Source organism: Phyllopteryx taeniolatus, chromosome 2, assembly GCF_024500385.1.
Source record: "Phyllopteryx taeniolatus isolate TA_2022b chromosome 2, UOR_Ptae_1.2, whole genome shotgun sequence".
Lineage (NCBI taxonomy): Eukaryota > Metazoa > Chordata > Actinopteri > Syngnathiformes > Syngnathidae > Phyllopteryx > Phyllopteryx taeniolatus.
This window is the reverse complement of record NC_084503.1, coordinates 22,665,954-22,685,719: the sequence shown is the minus strand read 5'-3', so window position 1 is coordinate 22,685,719 and position 19,766 is coordinate 22,665,954. Positions and strand designations below refer to the sequence as shown.

General features: G+C 39.7%; 1 protein-coding gene across 1 annotated transcript; it reads right to left on the bottom strand.

Moving 5' to 3' along the window:
* Positions 1–165: 165 nt before the first annotated feature.
* On the bottom strand, positions 166–19,728 carry syap1 (synapse associated protein 1). Its single transcript, XM_061765352.1, has 9 exons — positions 19,431–19,728; positions 18,517–18,635; positions 18,380–18,446; positions 15,236–15,309; positions 14,917–15,056; positions 9,710–9,861; positions 6,600–6,649; positions 2,824–2,980; positions 166–611 (listed from the first exon to the last, which is right to left on the bottom strand). Exons 1-9 carry the CDS (start codon positions 19,639–19,641, stop codon positions 481–483), a joined length of 1,101 nt encoding a protein of 366 aa, XP_061621336.1. The 5' UTR covers positions 19,642–19,728; the 3' UTR covers positions 166–480.
* Positions 19,729–19,766: the final 38 nt, after the last annotated feature.

Below are 19,766 nucleotides of genomic sequence, written 5' to 3'. Positions count from 1 at the left end.
ACATCCGCCAACAAAATATGCTTTAGTTTTAAAAATATATTGTATTTTTCAAATATTATTCGCAATAAATATTGTAAACATAAAATAGCAATACAAACTGTTTAGGCTATTACCTTCAGTTACAGAAAGAAGAACATGCTTATTGAAAGTATGTTTCCACAAACGGGATTTTAAGTGTTTTTATTCACATATTTCAATTTTACATTTGAAGCATCTGTTAGATAGCTAATAAAGTGTTCTGACTGTACAAGATACGTGGAAAGGAAAAGAAGAAAAAAAGTTTAATCTGTGATGCGATCCAGTTGAGATTATTTACACTGGAGCGCCCCTTAGCGCCATCTCTCTCTCATTACAATAAATTTCCCATCAGAGGTGACAACAGGCGCTCTTTGTATAAAATCTCAACTTGTCCTTCATCCATTGAATGTTTACATTTAAGTGTCCATTTGAAAAAGAGTGGCGGCTGTACCGTGGCATGCTTTAGGCGTCGTGCGCCTGTAGCATCTTTTCGATTTCCTGGTCCCACTGCTCGTCTCTGTTGTCTGACTCGGCCACCACCTCGTATTCCTGGAGCTCCTGCTGGAGCTCTTTCTCCCAGTCTGACTGCTCCTCTGCCACAAAGAAGTTAATATCATATGATATGTCATGAAATGAGGCTGCATTCAAATATTGCTAGCGGTGTGAAAACTGTATACAGACCCTTTCCCAAAAAATCTTTAAAGTTAAAGTTTAAAGTTAATTTTCATAGATTATAGATTCAGCGCCAACCATTGAAACAATTTCAAGTATAGAATACTGTGAAGAAATCACCACTTACGTCTCAGTTTTTGTAGGAAAAAAAGAAAGAAATTAGGGTCACATAAAGTGAATAAAATATGGTTCTTCAATACTTTGTTGGGAATCCCTTTGCTTTAATCACTGACTCGATGCACTGTGGCATTGAGCCAATCAGCCCGTGGCATTGCATGGGAGTTCTGCAAGCCCAGATTTCTTATTTTTTTGGGGGGTCTGGTGCCCCTCATTTTCCTCTTGATAATACCCCATAGATTCTCAAATGGGGTTTAGATCTGGCAAGTTGGCCAGCCAGTCAAGCACTGTGATGGCACGGGCATCGAAGCAGGTTTTGGTGCTTCTGGCGGTATGGGCAGGGGCCAGGTCCTGCTGGAAAATGAAATCTATCTCCACACAGATCCTCAGTAGAAGGAATCATGAAGTCCTCTAAAACATTCTGGTAGACTGTTGCGGTGACCTTGGATTGAAGAAAGCAGAGTTTACCAACACCTGCACTGGACATTGCACCCCAAATCATGACTGACTGTGGATATTTCACACTGAACCTCAAGCAGCTTGGGTTCTGTTCTTCACCGGTCTTCCTCCAACCCCTTGGACCTTGATTATCGAATGACAGGCACACTTTACTTTCATCAGAATAGAGGACCTCGGACCACTGGCCAACAGTCCAGTCCTTCTTCTCCTTGGCCCAGTTGAGACGCTTCCTTCGTTGGCTCAGGCTCAGAAGTGACTTGACCCGAGGAACCCGCCAGTTGTAGCCCATCTCCTGGATGCGTCTGAATGTGGTGTTTTTTTAAGATGTGACTCCCGCCCCATTTCACTCTCTTAATCTCTCAATCTTCTGTTTGATAATCCGCTGAGGGCCCACGGTCATCTCTTTTGCTGGTACTTCTTCTCCTGCCACATTTTGTCCTTCCACGAGACTTTCCATTGATCAGCTTGGACACGGCACTCTGTGAACAGCCAGCCTCCTTAGCTATGAACTTTTGTGGCTTAACCATCCTATGGAGGGTATCAATGATGGTCTTCTGGCCAGTTGTCAAGTCTGCAGTATTCCCCATATTTAACCCAACTGAGACAATTGAACCAAACTGAAGCAATTTAAGGACACGTGGGAAAACCTGTGCAGGTGCTTTGAGTTTATTAGATGATTAGTGTGTGACACTGAGTTCAAAACATTTATGGCCTGCAAAATTTGGGCTGGTTTCTTCACAGTCTTCTAGTTTTTTTGAATTCCTGATTTCGTGGGTTTTATGAACTGGAAGCCCAAATTATGTAAAAATAAACAAATTAATACTTGAAATTGCTTAAATTGTGGGCCCTGAATCTATAATCTATGAAAGTTTAATGTTTTGAATGGAATTATGGAAATAAATAAACTTTTCCATGATATTCACATTTTTTGGAAAGGGTCTGTATTGTCCCTTCAAGTGGACGGGCAGCCCAGCGGAATTTTTAAATATGCATTAACAAAAATCAAATTCCGGCCCATTTATGAATGACATTACTTCATTACTACAGTTTTTCTTAACGGGAAAAGGGAGGCCTTTGTCTTAAGTGATGGATCTTGGCGTAGCGCAAAATTTAAAATACTACAATAAAATTCAATTTCACAAAAAATTAACCAGTTTATTGTGCCATCACTTCAATATTACCCATTTTTATCCCGATGGGGTAAGGAAGGTGTCTATTTTGGGAGGTGTTCATTTATTTTAAGTGGCTGTAAAGGCAGGACGGTGGGCAAGTTGTTAGCACACCCGCCTCACAGTTCTGAGGTTGAGGACTCAAATCCAGGCTCTGGCCTTCCTGTGTGGGGTTTGCATATTCTCTTCGTGCCCGTACGGGTTTTCTGTGGGTAATTCCTCACACATTCCAAAAACATTAGCTAGCTAGCTTCACTAAAATCTCTAAGTAGTCCTTCAGGGTAAAAGCGTCTATACTATGTGCCCTGCGATTGACTTGCAACCAGGGAGGTCTTTCTCTGTCACATCTGGCGCAACGACAATTTGTATTGAAATACTTAAGACTAACCGTCAGCAGAGGGGGCGCTGTCCTTCTTGTCGAGCACCAGCTGCTCCATTCCCTTCTGCAAGTCCTCGCGATCGATGGCCGCCGAGTCGAAGGCGTCACTCACAAATTCGCCGACGCCGGGACTGGTGGAGATTGAAAAGTCTTCCTCCAGAGTGGGCTGAGGGACCACCCGCAGACCCACACACACACACACACACGCACACACACGTCAAGAGCAAGAACCCTTGATTTTTAATGTTTGAGGAGTAAACATTTTACAAGGAAAAAAGCTACAGCGACTTTTTTCCCCTGCAGAATTAAGACTTTCTTCCATCCTATTAGGCCTGAGTATTGTCTAAAACAGTGTTTCTCAAAGTGCGGTGCACACGAAGTCCTACATTCAGTCCTATGGTACACCCATAGCCAAAGTACAAGAAGTTTCATATCGTTTTAATCTTCCAATAGTGCTGTGAAAAAGTATTGGCCTCCTTCTCAAATTCGTATATTTTTGCATAGTAGATCATCAAACAAATGTAAATATCAGACAAATATAACCCAAGTTAACTTAAAACGCTGTTTTTAAATTGTGATTTCATTTATTAAGTGGAAAAAAAAACTGTTCAAAGTTGCGCTGTGAGAAAACGTAACGGCCCCCTAAACCTATTAACTGGTTGGGCCATCCTCAGCAGAAACAACTGAAATCAAGCGTTTTCTATAACTGGCAATAAGTCTTTCACATCTATGTGGAGATATTTTTGCCCACTTTTCCTTGCAGAATTGTTTAAATTCAGAAAAAAAATGGAGGGTTTTCGAGCATGAACATCCTTTTTAAGGTCATGCCTCCGCATTTCAATCAGATTCAAGTCTGGAGTTTGACTAGGCCACACCAAAACCTTAATTTTGTCTTAAGCCATTCAGAAGTCGACTTGCTGGTGTGTTTTGGATCTTTAGCCTGCTGCAGAACCCAAACCTAACCTAACCCTAACCCTAAGTGCGCTTCAGCTTGAGGTCACAAACTGATGCCTGAACATTCTCCTTCAGGATTTTCTGTTAAAGAGCAGAACTCATGGTTCCATCAATCACAGCAAGTTGTCCAGGTCCTGAAGGAGCAAGCAGCCCTACTACTGCTGGTAACATGTTTTTTCTGAATTTCTGTGCTATATTTACACCAGCTGTAACGCGACACACACCTCCCAAATAGCTCAACTTTCATCTCGTCAGTCCATATAATCCATCCATCCATCCATTTTCTGAGCCGCTTCTCCTCACTAGGGTCGCGGGCGTGCTGGAGCACGGTGGACGACTGGTTAGAGCGTCAGCCTCACAGTTCTGAGGAGCGGGGTTCAATCCCCGGCCCCGCCTGTGTGCAGTTTCCATGTTCTCCCCGTGCCTGCGTGGGTTTTCTCCCACATCCCAAAAACATGCACGTTAATTGAAGACTCTAAATATCCCTTAGGTGTGAATGTGAGTGTGAATGGTTGTTTGTTTGTATGTGCTCTGGGATTGTCTGGCAACCAGTTCAGGGTGTGCCCCGCCTCCTGCCCAATGATAGCTGGGATAGGCTCCAGCACGCCCGCGACCCTAGTGAGGAGAAGCGGCTCAGAAAATGGATGGATGAACTATTACTGTGTGTGGAGTTTGCATGTTCTCCCCGTTAAAGCATTTAAAAACCAAGAAAAAACAACAACAACTTATAAACATTGAAAACAAAGAAAAAATAAATAAAATAAAAATACAATTAAATTACAATTACACTTAAAACTCGAATGGATTGATGTGCAATACATTTTAATGGAATCGTTTTAAGTTTTTTTTTTTGACAACACAGGGCTCTAGAGAACGACAAAATTGGTTGCATATGCGCCCTAATTTCAGAATGGTGCAGCAAAAAAATAAAAATAAAATAAATAAATAAAAAAAAGAAGGGTCCAACTGTATGCCCAGCCATTTGAGAAAGAAATGTGACTTGAAAGCAGACACATAAAGCCCATCTGGTCTCTAAAACAATCAGAGATAGTGAAGGGCGGGAACCAATTACCCTATGTGTGTGCACGCACGTGCGTGCTTTTCAAATGCAGGCACAGCGAGAAAGTTATAGAAAGTTACAGAAAGTTGAGCGGCATAAATGGAATTAGTTCCAAAGCCTAACGCCACCGCGACGATGTGGGAACATTTTGTATTCAAGCCACATGAATGCGGCCATCGCCGTTAACACCAACAAGCTGGTATGTCGAATTTGTATGAAGTCGCAACAAAGACAACAACTTAAAACCTCAAAGTGACAAAATAAATTTTAAACACAACTATTCCACCCAATTTTTTCAGCTGGGAACAAAAAACACAGTGGGACATTTTCCGTCAGCTTGCAATTATGGAAGCCTTTGCACAAACAATGCAAATACAAATGTGACAGCGTATATGGTGCACATATGCTCACATTACACAAAGTATAGCGTACTCACTATTGTAAGAGATGTAGCCATTGAACATATTGACAAAGCGGCGTTTAAAGAAAGACTGCAGACTTTTGAAAAATACCGTATTTTCACGACCATAGGGCGCACCGTATTAAAAGGCGCAGTCTCAGTTACGGGGTCTATTTCTGTATTTAACACATACATAAGGCACCGTATTATGCACATACCGGAACTACATACCTACTGTGGGCGTGTCTTTAGCATCCTCTGTCACGCGCACCCTTCCCCCTTTACGTCCGCATGCTGTGCTCAGTCACGTCCGCCTTCCTCTATATAAGCAGCGTGTCGGCAGGAAATGCTCCCAGTCAGTCAAGCGGAGCGCTCATTAAAGTCACACAACAACATTTACAGATTTTCGAACTTGGTGCACACATAAGGCGCGCCGCATTATAAGTCGCCCCGTCCATTTTGGAGAAAATTTATGACTTTTAAGTGCGCCTGATGATCGTGAAAATACGGTAGTACAAATCTTGAGTCAAACCAGGTTGCTTTGATCTACTTGTGCTGTTATTAATGTTGCTATACTTTGCAATTTTTGGAAACTGGAAACTTGGTTGGCAGTATATTGCCTGTTAAGGCATTAATGGCCGTTATTACCACTGTGCCAAATGTTTAATATTTGTTCAGTGCAATTTTTGTGAAGAGAGCCCGAGTGTTTTATTTATATTTTTAATTTATCTAAGATGTTTTATGTATTGTACTACATTACAATGCCAATGTTCAAAATATTCTTTTGAGTTAATTGTTCTTAAAAAGGATATACTTGAATTATTATGCTTTAATATCACTATATCAGTGGCATAAAAAAACAACAACAATACTATTGTTTTCCGTGATAGTTTATGGGAAAATACATTGTCCTAAAAAATAAAGGCATATCATATATTGAAAGAGAGAAAGCGAGAGCAATGAATAAATATTGTGTAGTGTTAAAAATAGAGTAACAACTGTAATAAATATCTGCAATATACCAGGACAGCTAAGTAAGAACCGTGATTAAGTGGAGGATTACTGTATCTGTATTCCATGATGATAAGTTGCATTGTTCCAGGGCTGGGACTGTTTCCAGACATGTGCATCCTGGGACTCACATAGTTTCACGTGTAAAATGATCTATGCAATAAAATTAAATACACTTTTTAAAAATAAAACCTGCCTTGTTCTTTATTAACGTTTAGGCCTACTATACTAATATATTTAATGTTGGTCATAATGGTGGAACATGAAGAGCCAAGTATTTCTTGAGGTAGCTTGGGGCAAAAGGTTTGAGAACAACTGGTCTAAAAAACCCTATTGTCTTAAGTTTGTCTTGCATCCTACCTTCTGCTTGTCGCTGATGGAAACAGGCGGTGTTTTGGGCCTGACGTTGTCTGCGAGGACAATAAACAGAGCAGCAATGAGGATTAGAATACAGTCCCCTCCAAAAGTATTGGAACGGCTATGGCAATTCCTTTGTTTTTGTTGTATACTGAAGACATTTGGGTTTCAGATCAGAAGATGAATATGAGACAAAAGTTTAGATTTAAATTTTATTTCATGGCCTTTACATCTACGTGTTAAAACACCTTTTGTTTGTTTGAAGCCACCCACTATTCAAGTGAGCAAAAATATTGGAACAGACAAATTAACTTAAAGTAGCGATGGGCACGGCAGTTCTGTTGAGTGTACTGAATCATTCGAATCAGTTCATTAAAAAGAGTCGTTCAAAAGATTTGTTCACCGAATCGTTCAGTTCTTTTTCACAAAATCATTCAATGCTTCCTCATTCCTAAAATGATCCATCCCTGAGGTTCACGTTCACTCAACACATTCAACGAAGGACTATGCGTTGTTGTTGTCATGTATTGTATTGTATGTATTGAATAAACTAGGAAAGGTGGGGAGATTTATATAAAAAAAAAAAAAAAAAAAACAACTAAATGATCACATATGCATTGTATCTCTTGCTCAGCAAGCTTCAGCAGCAGCTTCGGTTGTGACTCGTGAACATGCGTGCAGCGAGCTCAGCTACTGACCATCCTTCCGCGTCCCCTGACGTCCAGCTCGGCTCTCGCCAGCCGGCGTGACTTTTCTGCATTCCACTGCGGTGGGGACAACATCGCTGACAACAGCCCCCGCCAGTCTGGCTTCCTGCTCGCTCACCTAACTTATTGTCATCTGATTAGTGGAAAGCGGCTTTGAGTGTCTTGAGAAGTGCTACAGAAGTTTAATGCGTTGTTATTATTAATATTATGAAATAAAAAGCTTTAATAATCACGTTAGAGACAGAGTAAATGATATGTATGTGTACGTAAAAACATTTATTATTGATTCACATGTATTTTAAATATGTGTGCTTGTTTTCATGTGCTTGACTGACTCAACATTACCCATTATCTTGAAGAAACGGCTGCTAGTGAAAGCTATCCCCGCGAGGACGTCAGGATTTGCGGTTAAAATCACTCATGGGTACGTTCACTGCGTAGTACGTCATTCCTTGCGCAAACGAATCACTCATTGTACTAGTACATCGCTCCTTAGCAGATCACAAACGAAGAAGTTCCACGAACAAATCACTCGTGTCTAATGGATCGTGAACGATAAGTTCCACGAACGAATCACTCTTCAGTTCCTCAGTACACCAGTCCACTGAACAAATCACTCAGTTCACTTAATCTCCTCCCCTGAACGAATCGCTCTTCAGTTCCTCAGCACACCAGTTCACTGAACGAGTCGCTCAGTTCACTTAAGTCCCTTCCCCACTTGCACGGCGCTGCCTGACGCTGGCTGCTCATTGGTCATTCGACGAAGTGAGTGACAACGTTGGCAAATTGCTAATCACATTGCAGTACGTTTAATGAAGTCCCGCCCCCGACTGCACGCTGGCTGCTCATTGGTCATTCGCCGAAGATTCAGAAATGAGTGCCAGAACGCTTCAACAGTTCCGTTTCCGCTACCAGCCGACTCGCTCGGTTCACGGTGGCCAAGCTAAAAGAACGAATCATTTCATAAACTGATTAAGTTCAGTTCGTTCACTAAAAAGATTCGTTCTTCTGAACGAAACGTGCGCAAACGTAACAACACGAACTTAAAGTCAACATTTAATATTTGGTGACATAACCCTTGCACTAACTGCATCAAGCCTGCAACCCATTGACTTCAGACTGTTGCATTCTTCATTTGAAATGCTTATGCAGGTTTTTACTGCACCCTCTTTCAGTTCTTGTTTGTTTCTGGGGGTTTCTCCCTTCAGGAGATAAAATGTATGCTCTATTTGGTTAAGGTCCAGTGATTGACTTGGGCAGTCTAAGTCCTTCCACTTTGCTGTCATGGCCGTGTGTTTTGGGTCATTGTCTTTGTTGCATGTTGAAGCTTCTCCGAATTAGTTTGGATGCATTTTTCTGTAAATTGCCAGACAAAATGGTTTTGTAGACCTCAAAATTCATTCTCCTGCTACCATCATTAGTTACATCAATAAAGACTAGTGAGCCCGTTCCAGAAGCAGCCATGCAAGCCCAGGCCATGACATTATCTACACCATGCTTCACAGATGAGCTTGTGTGTTATGGATCATAAGGAGATCCTTTCTTTCTCCATACTTTGGACTTTCCATCACTTTGATAGAGGCTAATCTTGGTCTCAACAGTCCATAAAACTTTGTTCCAAAACATTTTTGGTTCCTCTCTACTTCTTTGCAAAAATCCAATCTGGCCTTCCAATTCTTTTTGCATCTCGTGGTATGTATACGTCTTCTCTTGAAAACCTCGAACTGTGGATTGTGATACCTTCACCCCTGCCCTGTGGAGGTTGGGAGTGATGTCACTGACTGTTGTCTTTGGGTGTTTCTTCACAGCTTTCACAATGTTTCTGTCATCAACTGGTGTTGATACCCTTGGCCGACCTGTTCGATGTCTTGCTCAGTACACCAGTAGTTTCTCTTTTTCAGAACATTCCAAATTGTTGTATTGGCTATGCCCAATGTTTGTGCAATAGCTCTGATCAATTTTCCCTCTACTCTCAGCGTCAAAATGGTTTGCTTTTCTCCCATAGACTGCTCTCTGGTCTTCATGTTTGGTTAACAGCAAATTCAGTTTCCACAGATGAAACCCAAAGCCAAAAACAAGCACTCTCTAATGTTTAAGCAATCAATCTAAAAGACAACATCTGAGCAACTAGAAACACCCATCATTCACGTTCTAATACTTTTGCTCACTTGATAAGTGGGTGGCTTCAAACAAAAGGTGCTCTGTCCTGAGTTGTTTAACACATCTAGATGTAAATACTATGAAATAAAAGCTGAAATCATGAACTTTTGTCACATCGCTTTTGATCTGAAACCCAAATGTCTTCAGTATACAATAAAAAACAAAAAATTGACCTTGCCATTCCAATACTTTTGGAGGAGACTGTATATGCAAACAAGCGTAATGTCATTCATGTAAATGAAATACCCGATAAGACGACATCATTGGATGAGACGCCATCGTCACCCTTCTTCTGCTGCTGCTCCTGCTGCTGGGCCGCCAGCGCAGTCAGCTGCGCCGACTGCTTGATGAGTGACACGCGGTAGAAGTAGTTCCTCCAGAACACTTCCTCCTTCACACTGTCAATCGAAACAAAACAAAACATGGAAACACATGCAGTGGGAGGAAAAAGTATGTGGACCCTTTGGAATTGTTTAAATTTCTGCATAAATTAGTCATAAAATGTGGTCTGATCTTCATCTAAATCACAAGAACAAAGAGTCTGTTTAAACTATAACCACGCAAACAATTGTCTTCATATTTTTATAGAAAATGACGTAGACATTCACAGGATAAAGAAGTAAGTGAACTGCTAAGTTATGGATTGTCCAAGAAGTAATCACACGTAGGTGTCCATGAGTCCAATAAATGAGTCAAGCTTGGAGGTGTGGATTAAAGCTGCTCTGGCGACTAGAAAACACACACCACTTTAGAATTCTCTCGTCGAGAAGCTTTGCCTAATATGCACCATGTCTCGCGCAAAAGAGCTCTCAGAACCTACGATTGTAGACTTGCATAAAGCTGGAAAAGTGTTAGAATAAATGTACATAAGTTATCTCATGTTTACTCTAATCCTGTGGCAAAGCATTCATTCAGCAGTATAATGTTGAATGTATCATGAAAGTTGAAGTTGTCTGTGAAGAGGACTCTGCCCTCATCAAAAAGATAGCGGCTGGAACATTTTGCGGTTGAAGGTTGTAACTATCACCGCCGAAGAAGAACACATCTGCATTATCATCTGCACAATGAGTCATATCTGTGATTGTTTCACGTTGCTGCTGTGTATGCCCTTATCTCAAGATAGCAGCAGCAACGTCTGTGTAACTAGGAACCACCCTAAGGAAATAAAAAGAGAGCGCTCGGAAGAGTGTGCTCAGAGCGGTAGGATGTCGTAACTGCGTACAACTCTGTCCGTTCTCCTCGCGAGTAAAAGAACCAGTCTCTTGTCTTCCTTCCTTGTTTATTATTTATTAAATGTTCTAGGTTGTTTGAACCTGACAAAAAGGTTACAAAAATATTTAAAAGTCTTGATTTTCATCAGTCCACAGTTAGACACATTTTCTATAACTAGAGAAACGTTCAGCAGTGTTGCTTCTCTTCCATGGAGTGGTCACCCTGTAAAGATGCCTGGAAGACCACAGCGCAGAATGCTCATCCAACCATCCATTTTCCGTACCGCTTCTCCTCACTAGGGTAGCAGGCATGCTGGAGCCTATCCCAGCTATCTTCGGTCAAAAGGCGGGGTACACCCTGAACTGGTCGTCAGCCAATCGCAGACCACATATAAACAAACAACCCTTCACACTCACATTCACACCTACGGGCAATTTAGAGTCTTCAATTAAAACTACCATGCATGTTTTGGGGATGTGGGATGAAACAGCAGTACCCGGAAAAAACCCACAGAGACAAGGGGAGAACATGCAAACTCCACACAGGCAGGCTTGCTATCATCAATGGAAAAATGAATTCACAAGTTTATCAAGATATTTTGCAAAAGAACTTGAAGCAATTTGTCCAACAGTTGATGCTCAAAAGAGGACAACAGGACAATCATAATGATGCGAAACACAGATGCAAATCACCAACAGAATGGCTTCAGAAGAAGAAAATGTGTGCTCTGGAGTGGCCCAGTCAAAGTCCTGACCTCAACTGGATTGAGATGCTGTGGAATGACCTCAAGAGACCTATTCAAACGAGACATCCCGGGAATCTTGTTGAACTGCAAGAGTTTGTTAAAGTGGAATGGTCCAAATGTCATCCTGATCATTGTGCACATCTGATCTGCAACTACAGGAAAGGTTTAGTTGAGGTTATTGCTGCCAAAGGAGAATCAACCAGTTATTAACTTAGTATTAAGTTAAGTATTAACTTAGTGTTTCCGCCCTGTCCTGTGAATGTTTACATGCTATGCTCTATAAAAATATGAAAACACGTAATTGCTCGTGTGGTATTAGTTTAAGATGGGTTATATACTGATCCAACTTTTTCAATTCCGATCCGATACCGATATTGCAGCCTTGAGTTTTGGCCGATACTGATATTGGTCTGATCAGATATCAGCAATAATCATACATACTTTACTAATTTGTATGGAATGTTAGAAAAGGCTTGATCAAGTGATATTACTCAAACATAGAACTATAATCCTCAACAGTAGACCCATTTATTATTAACCAATGGGTTCCAAAAAGTAACTTTAAACATAGGAATGTACTACAACAATAAAATAAAATAAATACAATATATATTAGAAAATCCTGAAAGATAACTTCAATAAAACCAATAATAATAAAAAATATGTTTAAATTGCAACATAACCACAGCTTTACATATATCCTACATTTGAATAGATCAAATAAAAAATAAATTACAAAACCATGGAAAATAATCTCAATGAATAAATACAAATTATACTTTCGAAATGCAAAATAATTCAAATTAAATACAGTTATTATTTTACTGTCAGTATATGGTGGGAAGAGCATTTTCTTTCTCCACGTGCGGTGGCAATGTATCTGGTGTATAGTTTTATTCGCTGTTCCTGCTGTGCACATCTTGACCTTTGAGGGGCAGTATTGTGCTCGCAATGAGATCACACTTGCAAGCAACAAAGGAGAAGTTACGATGGAATATTTTCAATAGAACTCGTTTTTTCACAAGAACATATGCTTGAGAGTACTATTATATTGCCATTTTGCATAAGTTTATACAGCGTTTGTGTACCAATATTCATTATTTTGAGAGACATGTACCACGAGTTCAATGCTAATTTTCATTAGCTCACGAATGGTGTTTTTCATTCATTGTGTGTTAGCTTTGAGCTAGCAATTTTTCTGAACACGAAGCGAATGAAGACAAAGTTTTTGATGTATTTTAACATTCAATAGGTCTAATTATTTTATTGAGTGTTTGAATTTCAACTAGTGTGTCAAATAAATGACTTTAAGCAAGCAAAATTCACTCTTCTTGCTACTATGTTTGAACCTTATCACCCTATTGTTGTGATCACGTGGGCTCTGCATTGGCGCTGCTGGATAAAAGTGCTGGAGCGGAGCAGGAAACAGACTGGTTGTATGCGAGTGGTAAAATTTTAGATTTGATCCGATCCTGCCGGCACGGTGGACGACTGGTTAGAGCATCAGCCTCACAGTTCTGAGGACCCGGGTTCAATCCCCGGCCCCGCCTGTGTGGAGTTTGCATGTTCTCCCCGTGCCTGCGTGGGTTTTCTCCGGGCACTCAGGTTTCCTCCCACATCCAAAAAACATGCATGAATTGGAGACTCTAAATTGCCCGTAGGTGTGAATGTGAGTGCGAATGGTTGTTTGTTTGTATGTGCTCAGCGATTGGCTGGCAACCAGTTCAGGGTGTACCCCGCCTCCTGCCTGATAATAGCTGGGATAGGCTCCAGCACGCCCGCGACCCTAGTGAGGAGAAGCGGCTCGGAAAATGGATGGATGGATGATCCGATTCTCTTTTTTTTTTTTTTTTTGCTGACATCGGACCAATTTCTGATCTCAAACATAAGATCGGGACATCCCGAGTTTAAGCAGACTGTTTATGCTTGTGATTTAGATGAAGATCAGACTACATTTTAAGACCAATTTAAATAGAAATTGAAGAAATTTCAAAAGGTCCACGTACTTCTTCCTCCCACTGTAAAACCACAGACACATGATGGTGGCCACTAACTTGTTTGGGCATTTTAAGCCTCAATAAATTTTCCTCATGAAATAATAAATTAATATTGCATACTTTCGTTCTCAAATGAAAAACAAGTCTCATAAAATTGAAACGCTGTTGGGGTAAACCAAACTTTTTTTTATACAATGTAACTTTTTTCATGTTAAACTTTTTTCATTTAAATTTGAAAAGAAATCCATCCATTTTCTGAACCGCTTATCCTCACTTGGGTCGCAGGTGTGCTGGCACCTATCTCAGCTGACGCCCCGAACTGGTTGCCAGCCAATCGCAGGGTACATGTCAACAAACGTCATTCGCACACACAGACAATTTAGAGTCTTCAATTAACCTACCATGCATGTGGGAGGAAACTGGAGTACCCAGAGAAAACCCAACATGCAAACTCCACACATGCAAGGCCGGATTTGAACCCGTGCCCTCAGAACTGTGAGGCAGATGTGCTCACCTGTCGACCACCGTGCCTTGAAAGGTAATAGTCATATTATTTTATTTTTACATTATTTTTAGACAAATAAACTTTCTCATCCCAAAAAAAAATATAACTTTATTTGTAAACTATTTTTTGCAATCAAATTCTAACTTTTGTTTTAAAATTAAACCCAAAAAAGTTTTGTTAACTTTTGTAAAATAGTCACTTTTGCCTCATAAAAATGGAAACTTTACATTTTAAAAATGTAGGTGTTCCTTGTAGATTTACAAGTACAGTTGTCAATATGTTTAATCATTTTAAAATAAAAACTTTACTTTTTTTCACGCAAAATACCCCAAAAAAAATAAACACTCAGAAACCTTTTTTCTTGTTAAATGAAATCTAATTTCGTCTCATCAAAGTGTAACTTGTAAAACTTTACATTTTTCAGATAAAATATTAACTTTGGTTGTAAAATGTTAACTTTTTCCTCCTAAAATACAACCCAAATTATTGTAGAAAGTTTTTCTCACAAAATTTTAACTTTGTTCATGTACAATGTAATTCTTTAAATGAATAGTAAAACACAACAAATGATTTTCTTGTAAAATTGGAATTGTTTTCATTGACAACAGGAAATTCTAAGAAACCTTTTCTGTCAAATTAAAAATCTTGTCAAAATACACTTTCCGCAGAAAATGTTTTCAAAAAAATTCAGGTAACAAACCTCTCGAAGAATTACAAGTTTCTCCTCAAAATTACAATTTCACATAAAATTAAAAATTTCTAAACACAAAATCAAACAATTTTTCATATAAAATTTGTGATGAATCTCATAAATTCCCATTCATTTGTCAAATAAAGACAGTGAGGAAACCCATTTCTTATCAAATATATTCTCATGAAAATTCACCTTTTTTTTTTTCCCTCATCAATTTTGTAAACTCAACTTTTTTCCTTTGAAATTAAAAACATTTGTCCTCATAAAACGTAAACACGCACACAATAGATAGGTACTGACTGTTTGGGCACCAGGTCAAAGCGCATGCGGTTGAGAAGTTGGTCCTCCTCCAGCATGACAGCAGCCAGAGGAAACATTTGCTCCATGTCGAAGTGGAACTGCACGCCAGCTGGAGGGTCACGCAGGAAATTACGCTTGTCCTGAATGTGGAAAACAACACTTAAATGTTCATCTTTTTTTTGTGGATTACTTTTATTCATTGCGTTTATTTTTATTGTGCAAGGTCCTGGTTGTCTTAAATAAATGGTGACAGGAGCCATCGCATTTATCATGACACATACATATCAACACTTTTTTATATAAATTTAATGTTACTCACAGCTGAGAGGGCGAGGATTTGCTGCTGGATAGTCTCCTCCTCATTGTAGCCCACCCAGGGAGGCACTGCTGCTTCTGGACACACATGCCAGTAAATTACATCACATACAGTGCCGTGAAAAACTATTGGTCCCCTTCTCAAATTTTTGTATTTTGGCATAGTTTCCCCACAACCCAAGTAAACTTAAAATGCCGTTTTTAAATGGTGACTTCATTTATTAAGGAAAAAAAACAAGTTACCTGGCCCTGTGTGAAAAATGTAATGGCCCCCTAAATCTAATAACTGGTCGGGGCATCCTCAGCAGCAACAACTGAAATCAAGCATTTTCTATAACTGGCAATGAGTCTTTTTCATCTCTGTGGAGATATTTTGGCCCAAACTTCCTTGCAGCATTGTTTAATTCAGCAAAAAGGGAGGGTTTTTGAGCATGAAAGGCCTTTTTCAGGTCATGCTAGTGATGTTACGCGATGTGCAGAGTCTTCGAGGCGTGTGTCGAGTAACGAGGGGGCGTTTCTGCAAAGCGCGTATCGAGGCTTGCTTCATGACGTCCGAAGCCTCGCTGCCCGGCTGTACCACATGGCCGATTCGGGAAGCGCTTCAAGGTTTGCCGCGAGGTTTGACAGTAATCTAAACCCCTCATGCAGGCTCCATTCAAAATTTGTGTTTTTATATAGTTGCGGTCAGCTCAGTGTGGAATCCTTGGAAAGAGGCTGCTGGCCGTTAAGATGGCACCCTGGTCTAATAGCCCAGCAGGTGTTGTACTCTCAGCCGGGGTTATGGTGGTCGCCTGAGTTCGAACCCCAAGCAGGACTGCATCGCATAAGGAAATATCATTGAAGCTTATCCATTATCTTTTTTTTTTTTTTTTTTTTAAATCAAGAACTGCATTTTTCTCCATTTCTTATTTTATTCATGGGGAAAGTATTTGTGTTCACAGAAAGCAAGGTAAAATAAAACCTCACTGGGAGAGGAGAAATTACTGTACCCCAATTTAAAAATCTTGCTCTTGAATGAATCACTTAGCACAAAAATGATGATAAACTGTTATTTCTAAATAAGCACTTTCAAAATCCTCTGCCATTTCCCCAAAGTGACAGAAAAACATTATACAACCTGCCATACCAGTCATGATGAACATTTTAAGCAAACAGAATACGTTCAAAAATAATATATTTTACACTTTAAGTTGGGAAATTACTTGGTCAAACATTGTTTTGTAATACATAGTCATTCACAAGAGCCAAAAAGACGCAAAAATGCAACGTAGGACATACTGTATGTGGTAAAGATACAGCTGCCTCTGATTATGCACATGGCCAGCAGGTGGTTTCGTGTGCAATAAAGCATCAAGAAACGAACCATTACTCGAACCAATGTCTGAAGTGTTACGATGCTTTATGAAGCTTCATCTCGTTATCCTGCTGCAGAACCCAAGTGTACTTCAGCTTGGGGTCATTCAGATGTTTTTTTTCGCAAAAGTAAGACGAGCATTTATGTCCTTTTTGGTCTGCAGTGGTTTTCGCCTTGGAACTTTGCAATGGATGCCATTTTTGCCCAGTCACTTCCTTATTGTTGTGTCATGAACACTGACCTTAACTGAGGCAAGGGAGGCCTGCAGTTCTTTGAGTTCCTTTGTGGGCTCCTGGATGAGTCATTGCTGTTCTCTTGGGGTAATCTTTGTATGTCAACCACTCTTGGGAAGGTTCATCACTGTTCCATGTTTTCTCCAGGTGAGGATAATGGCTCTCCCCATGGTTCGCTGAAACCCTAAAGCTTTATAGATTGCTTTTGTAACCCTTTCCAGACTAAAAGATGTCAATTACTGTAATTTATCGTGTGTAATGCGCACCCATGTATAATTCGCACCCCCAAAGTTGACCTCAAAACTCTGGAAAACCCTTCAACCTATGTATAATGCATTTTTACAATGTATGATTTTGCTGCTACGCATATGATCAAAACATGAAGTACTTTTTTCCATTGTGTTAAGTTTTTTTCAAATAATTATTCTGAAGATAAGAACTTTATTTTAACACATAATACATTATTTTTATTTACTTTAATTTCCTAATTCACAGCCCTACTTTTATTTTGCAAATGAGAAAACACAGTTGTGCTCATATGTTTGATTTCCCAGACAGAATTTGTAAGCGGTGCACAATTCTTTAAAGAAAACATGAAGGACCAGGCAAAACACATTTTATTTTTATATTCAAATTAAACTGTCAAGCATTTCAGAAAAGCATTATCATTAAACAAAACATAACCATAAAGAAATTAATGATGATTGTCGTTCAGTCATCAGTCGTATTTTAAAAAACAACAACAATATTTAACAAATTCTGCCTGGGTATGTAAACTTATGAGCACAATTGCACATATATGCAGTCATATGTACCCCTGTCATGTTGGAATGAAAGTGTAGGCACACTTTTTCCATAACTTTTAGGTGGCATACTAGAATGAAAGTGTACATTTTTCATTACCTCTAGGGGGCGGTAGCATATTGTAATGAATGTGAACAGGTTTTTCATAACCTCTAGATGGCGGGATACATTTATAAGATGTGAAAGTCTTTTTCATTTTCTCCTATACCTATGTATAATGTGCACTATTGACTTTTGACATTTTTATTGGGGGGGGGGGGGGGAATCTGCATTATATATGAGAAATTACGGTACTTTATTTCTCAACTGTTCTGGAATTTCTTTGATCGTGTTGTTGCAACTTTTTTAGCTCCTTTGTCTGACTTGATTTTGTAGGTAAAGATTCTGTTTTAGAGATTTCTTGATTGAACAAGTCTGGAGGTAATCAGGCTTGAGTGTAACCAGTGAAAATTAACCCCAAATTGTGATTATCCACAATTAATTCATGATTTAACAAATTACTTTTTCACACAGGGCCAGGTATCTTTAAATAGTTTTTCCCCCTTAATAAATGAAATCCCCATTTAGCAGCATTTTAAGTTCATTTGGGTTATAGTTGTTTGATATTTACATTTGTTTAATGATCTTAAATGTTAAAGTGGGGAAACTATGAAAAAATATATGAATTTGAGAAGGGGGCCAATACTTTCTCACAGCACTGTAATAAAGGCTTGTATTCGTATTTTTTATTTTTTAAATCTTGTAGATTATTTCCGACCTGATCTTTTGGACTTCTTTTCCTTGACAAACTTCTCTTGCTCCTTCTGGAAGTCTCCTAGGAATGTCTACACACAAATGAAGAAAGACGCCTAATAATTGCAATAATAAAATACAAATATTAGCATATAAGTGCACCTTGTCGATAATTCCATCGATCTTTCCCTCCTCGACGCTCTTCTTAATGCTTTGTGCAGTCACTACCATGGACTCTGAGATCTTCTTGGTTGCGCTGGACGCAAAACTGAAGATGAAGTCTGGACAGGGAAGAGAGGAGGTGGTTTATAGAGGAGGCAGCCCTGGAGCAATGGTTAAGATCATCGCCTGCCACCGTGGGGGACAGAGGTTCAAAACCCCGACTGGACCATCCGCCAACATCCCCGGACTCACGGCCGTGGTGTCCTTGAGCAAGACACCGATCAATCTCGTAATCACGATTATTCTTCATTTGGGAAAAATCTTTATTTTTTTTGCACTACTTTTCAACAAACAATATGTGACTGTTTTCAGTGCAAAATGAATCTTTAAATAATAAAAAATAAATGTACCTCAAAAAATTTACTAATTACTACTTTACTAATCTCTGTCTGCATTAACTCATTCGGTGAAATGGATGAAATGCTTATATTACTTTTCTGACATTGATAAACCACATTATGATTGTATATAAGCCTATACAACTTACAAATATACAAAACAAAAAAACAATATCAATATCGCGATCAGACATCTTTGTTGTTTAATTTCGCCTGGAATGCTGAGGTCGAACTGGTTCAATCCGAGTGGGATAAATCCAACGTTCATGGAATGCAGCATGAGTAACATACCTACACGATGTTTGTCTGTCAAAGCACTAGGTGAACACGCTATTATAAATAAAGTTATTGTAATTATTTAATTTGAATCCATTGTTGCAAACGGCGATGACGTCTTCCAAAAACCAAACCCACGACGACTCAAGTTACTGGTTAAACAAGCGCCCACCGATTATTTAACCACACCGTTTCTTGATAAGAGTTAAAATGTCTAATCTAATGAATGCTATAACTCACCGCCAAGTCCTTTATTGAGCTCCTGTTCGCTCTCCACGTCATCTTTTTCTTCTTCTTCATGGTGGCCATCAGCTGCTGCTTGCTGTTTGTTTACCTCGTTTTGAGCTTCCACCACTTTTTCCTCCTGCTTCTGCTCCTCCTCCGTGTCAGCCAACGTGTTGGCGTCCGCCGGGTTCTCCAAACCCAGCCAAGAGCCTAAACCTCGCAACATTGTCAACCAAAACAACGATTCTCGGGGGCGGGGGGGAAACGTTAGTTCGAACTGATTTTTAGAGCGAGAGGGGGGGGGCGCTAATGCTACACGGAAGTAAGACGCTGACCGGATTTTTCTTCGGT

Bases quoted from the DNA above. Each gene is read 5' to 3' on its own strand.
- syap1 (XM_061765352.1), bottom strand. From the start codon at position 19,641: ATGTTGCGAGGTTTAGGCTCTTGGCTGGGTTTGGAGAACCCGGCGGAC. The intron at 18,447-18,516 runs GTGCACTTATAT...ATTTGTGTGTAG, and splicing joins TCGATGGAATTATCGACAAG to ACATTCCTAGGAGACTTCCA. The intron at 15,057-15,235 runs GTGAGTAACATT...TTCCACATTCAG, and splicing joins AAATCCTCGCCCTCTCAGCT to GACAAGCGTAATTTCCTGCG.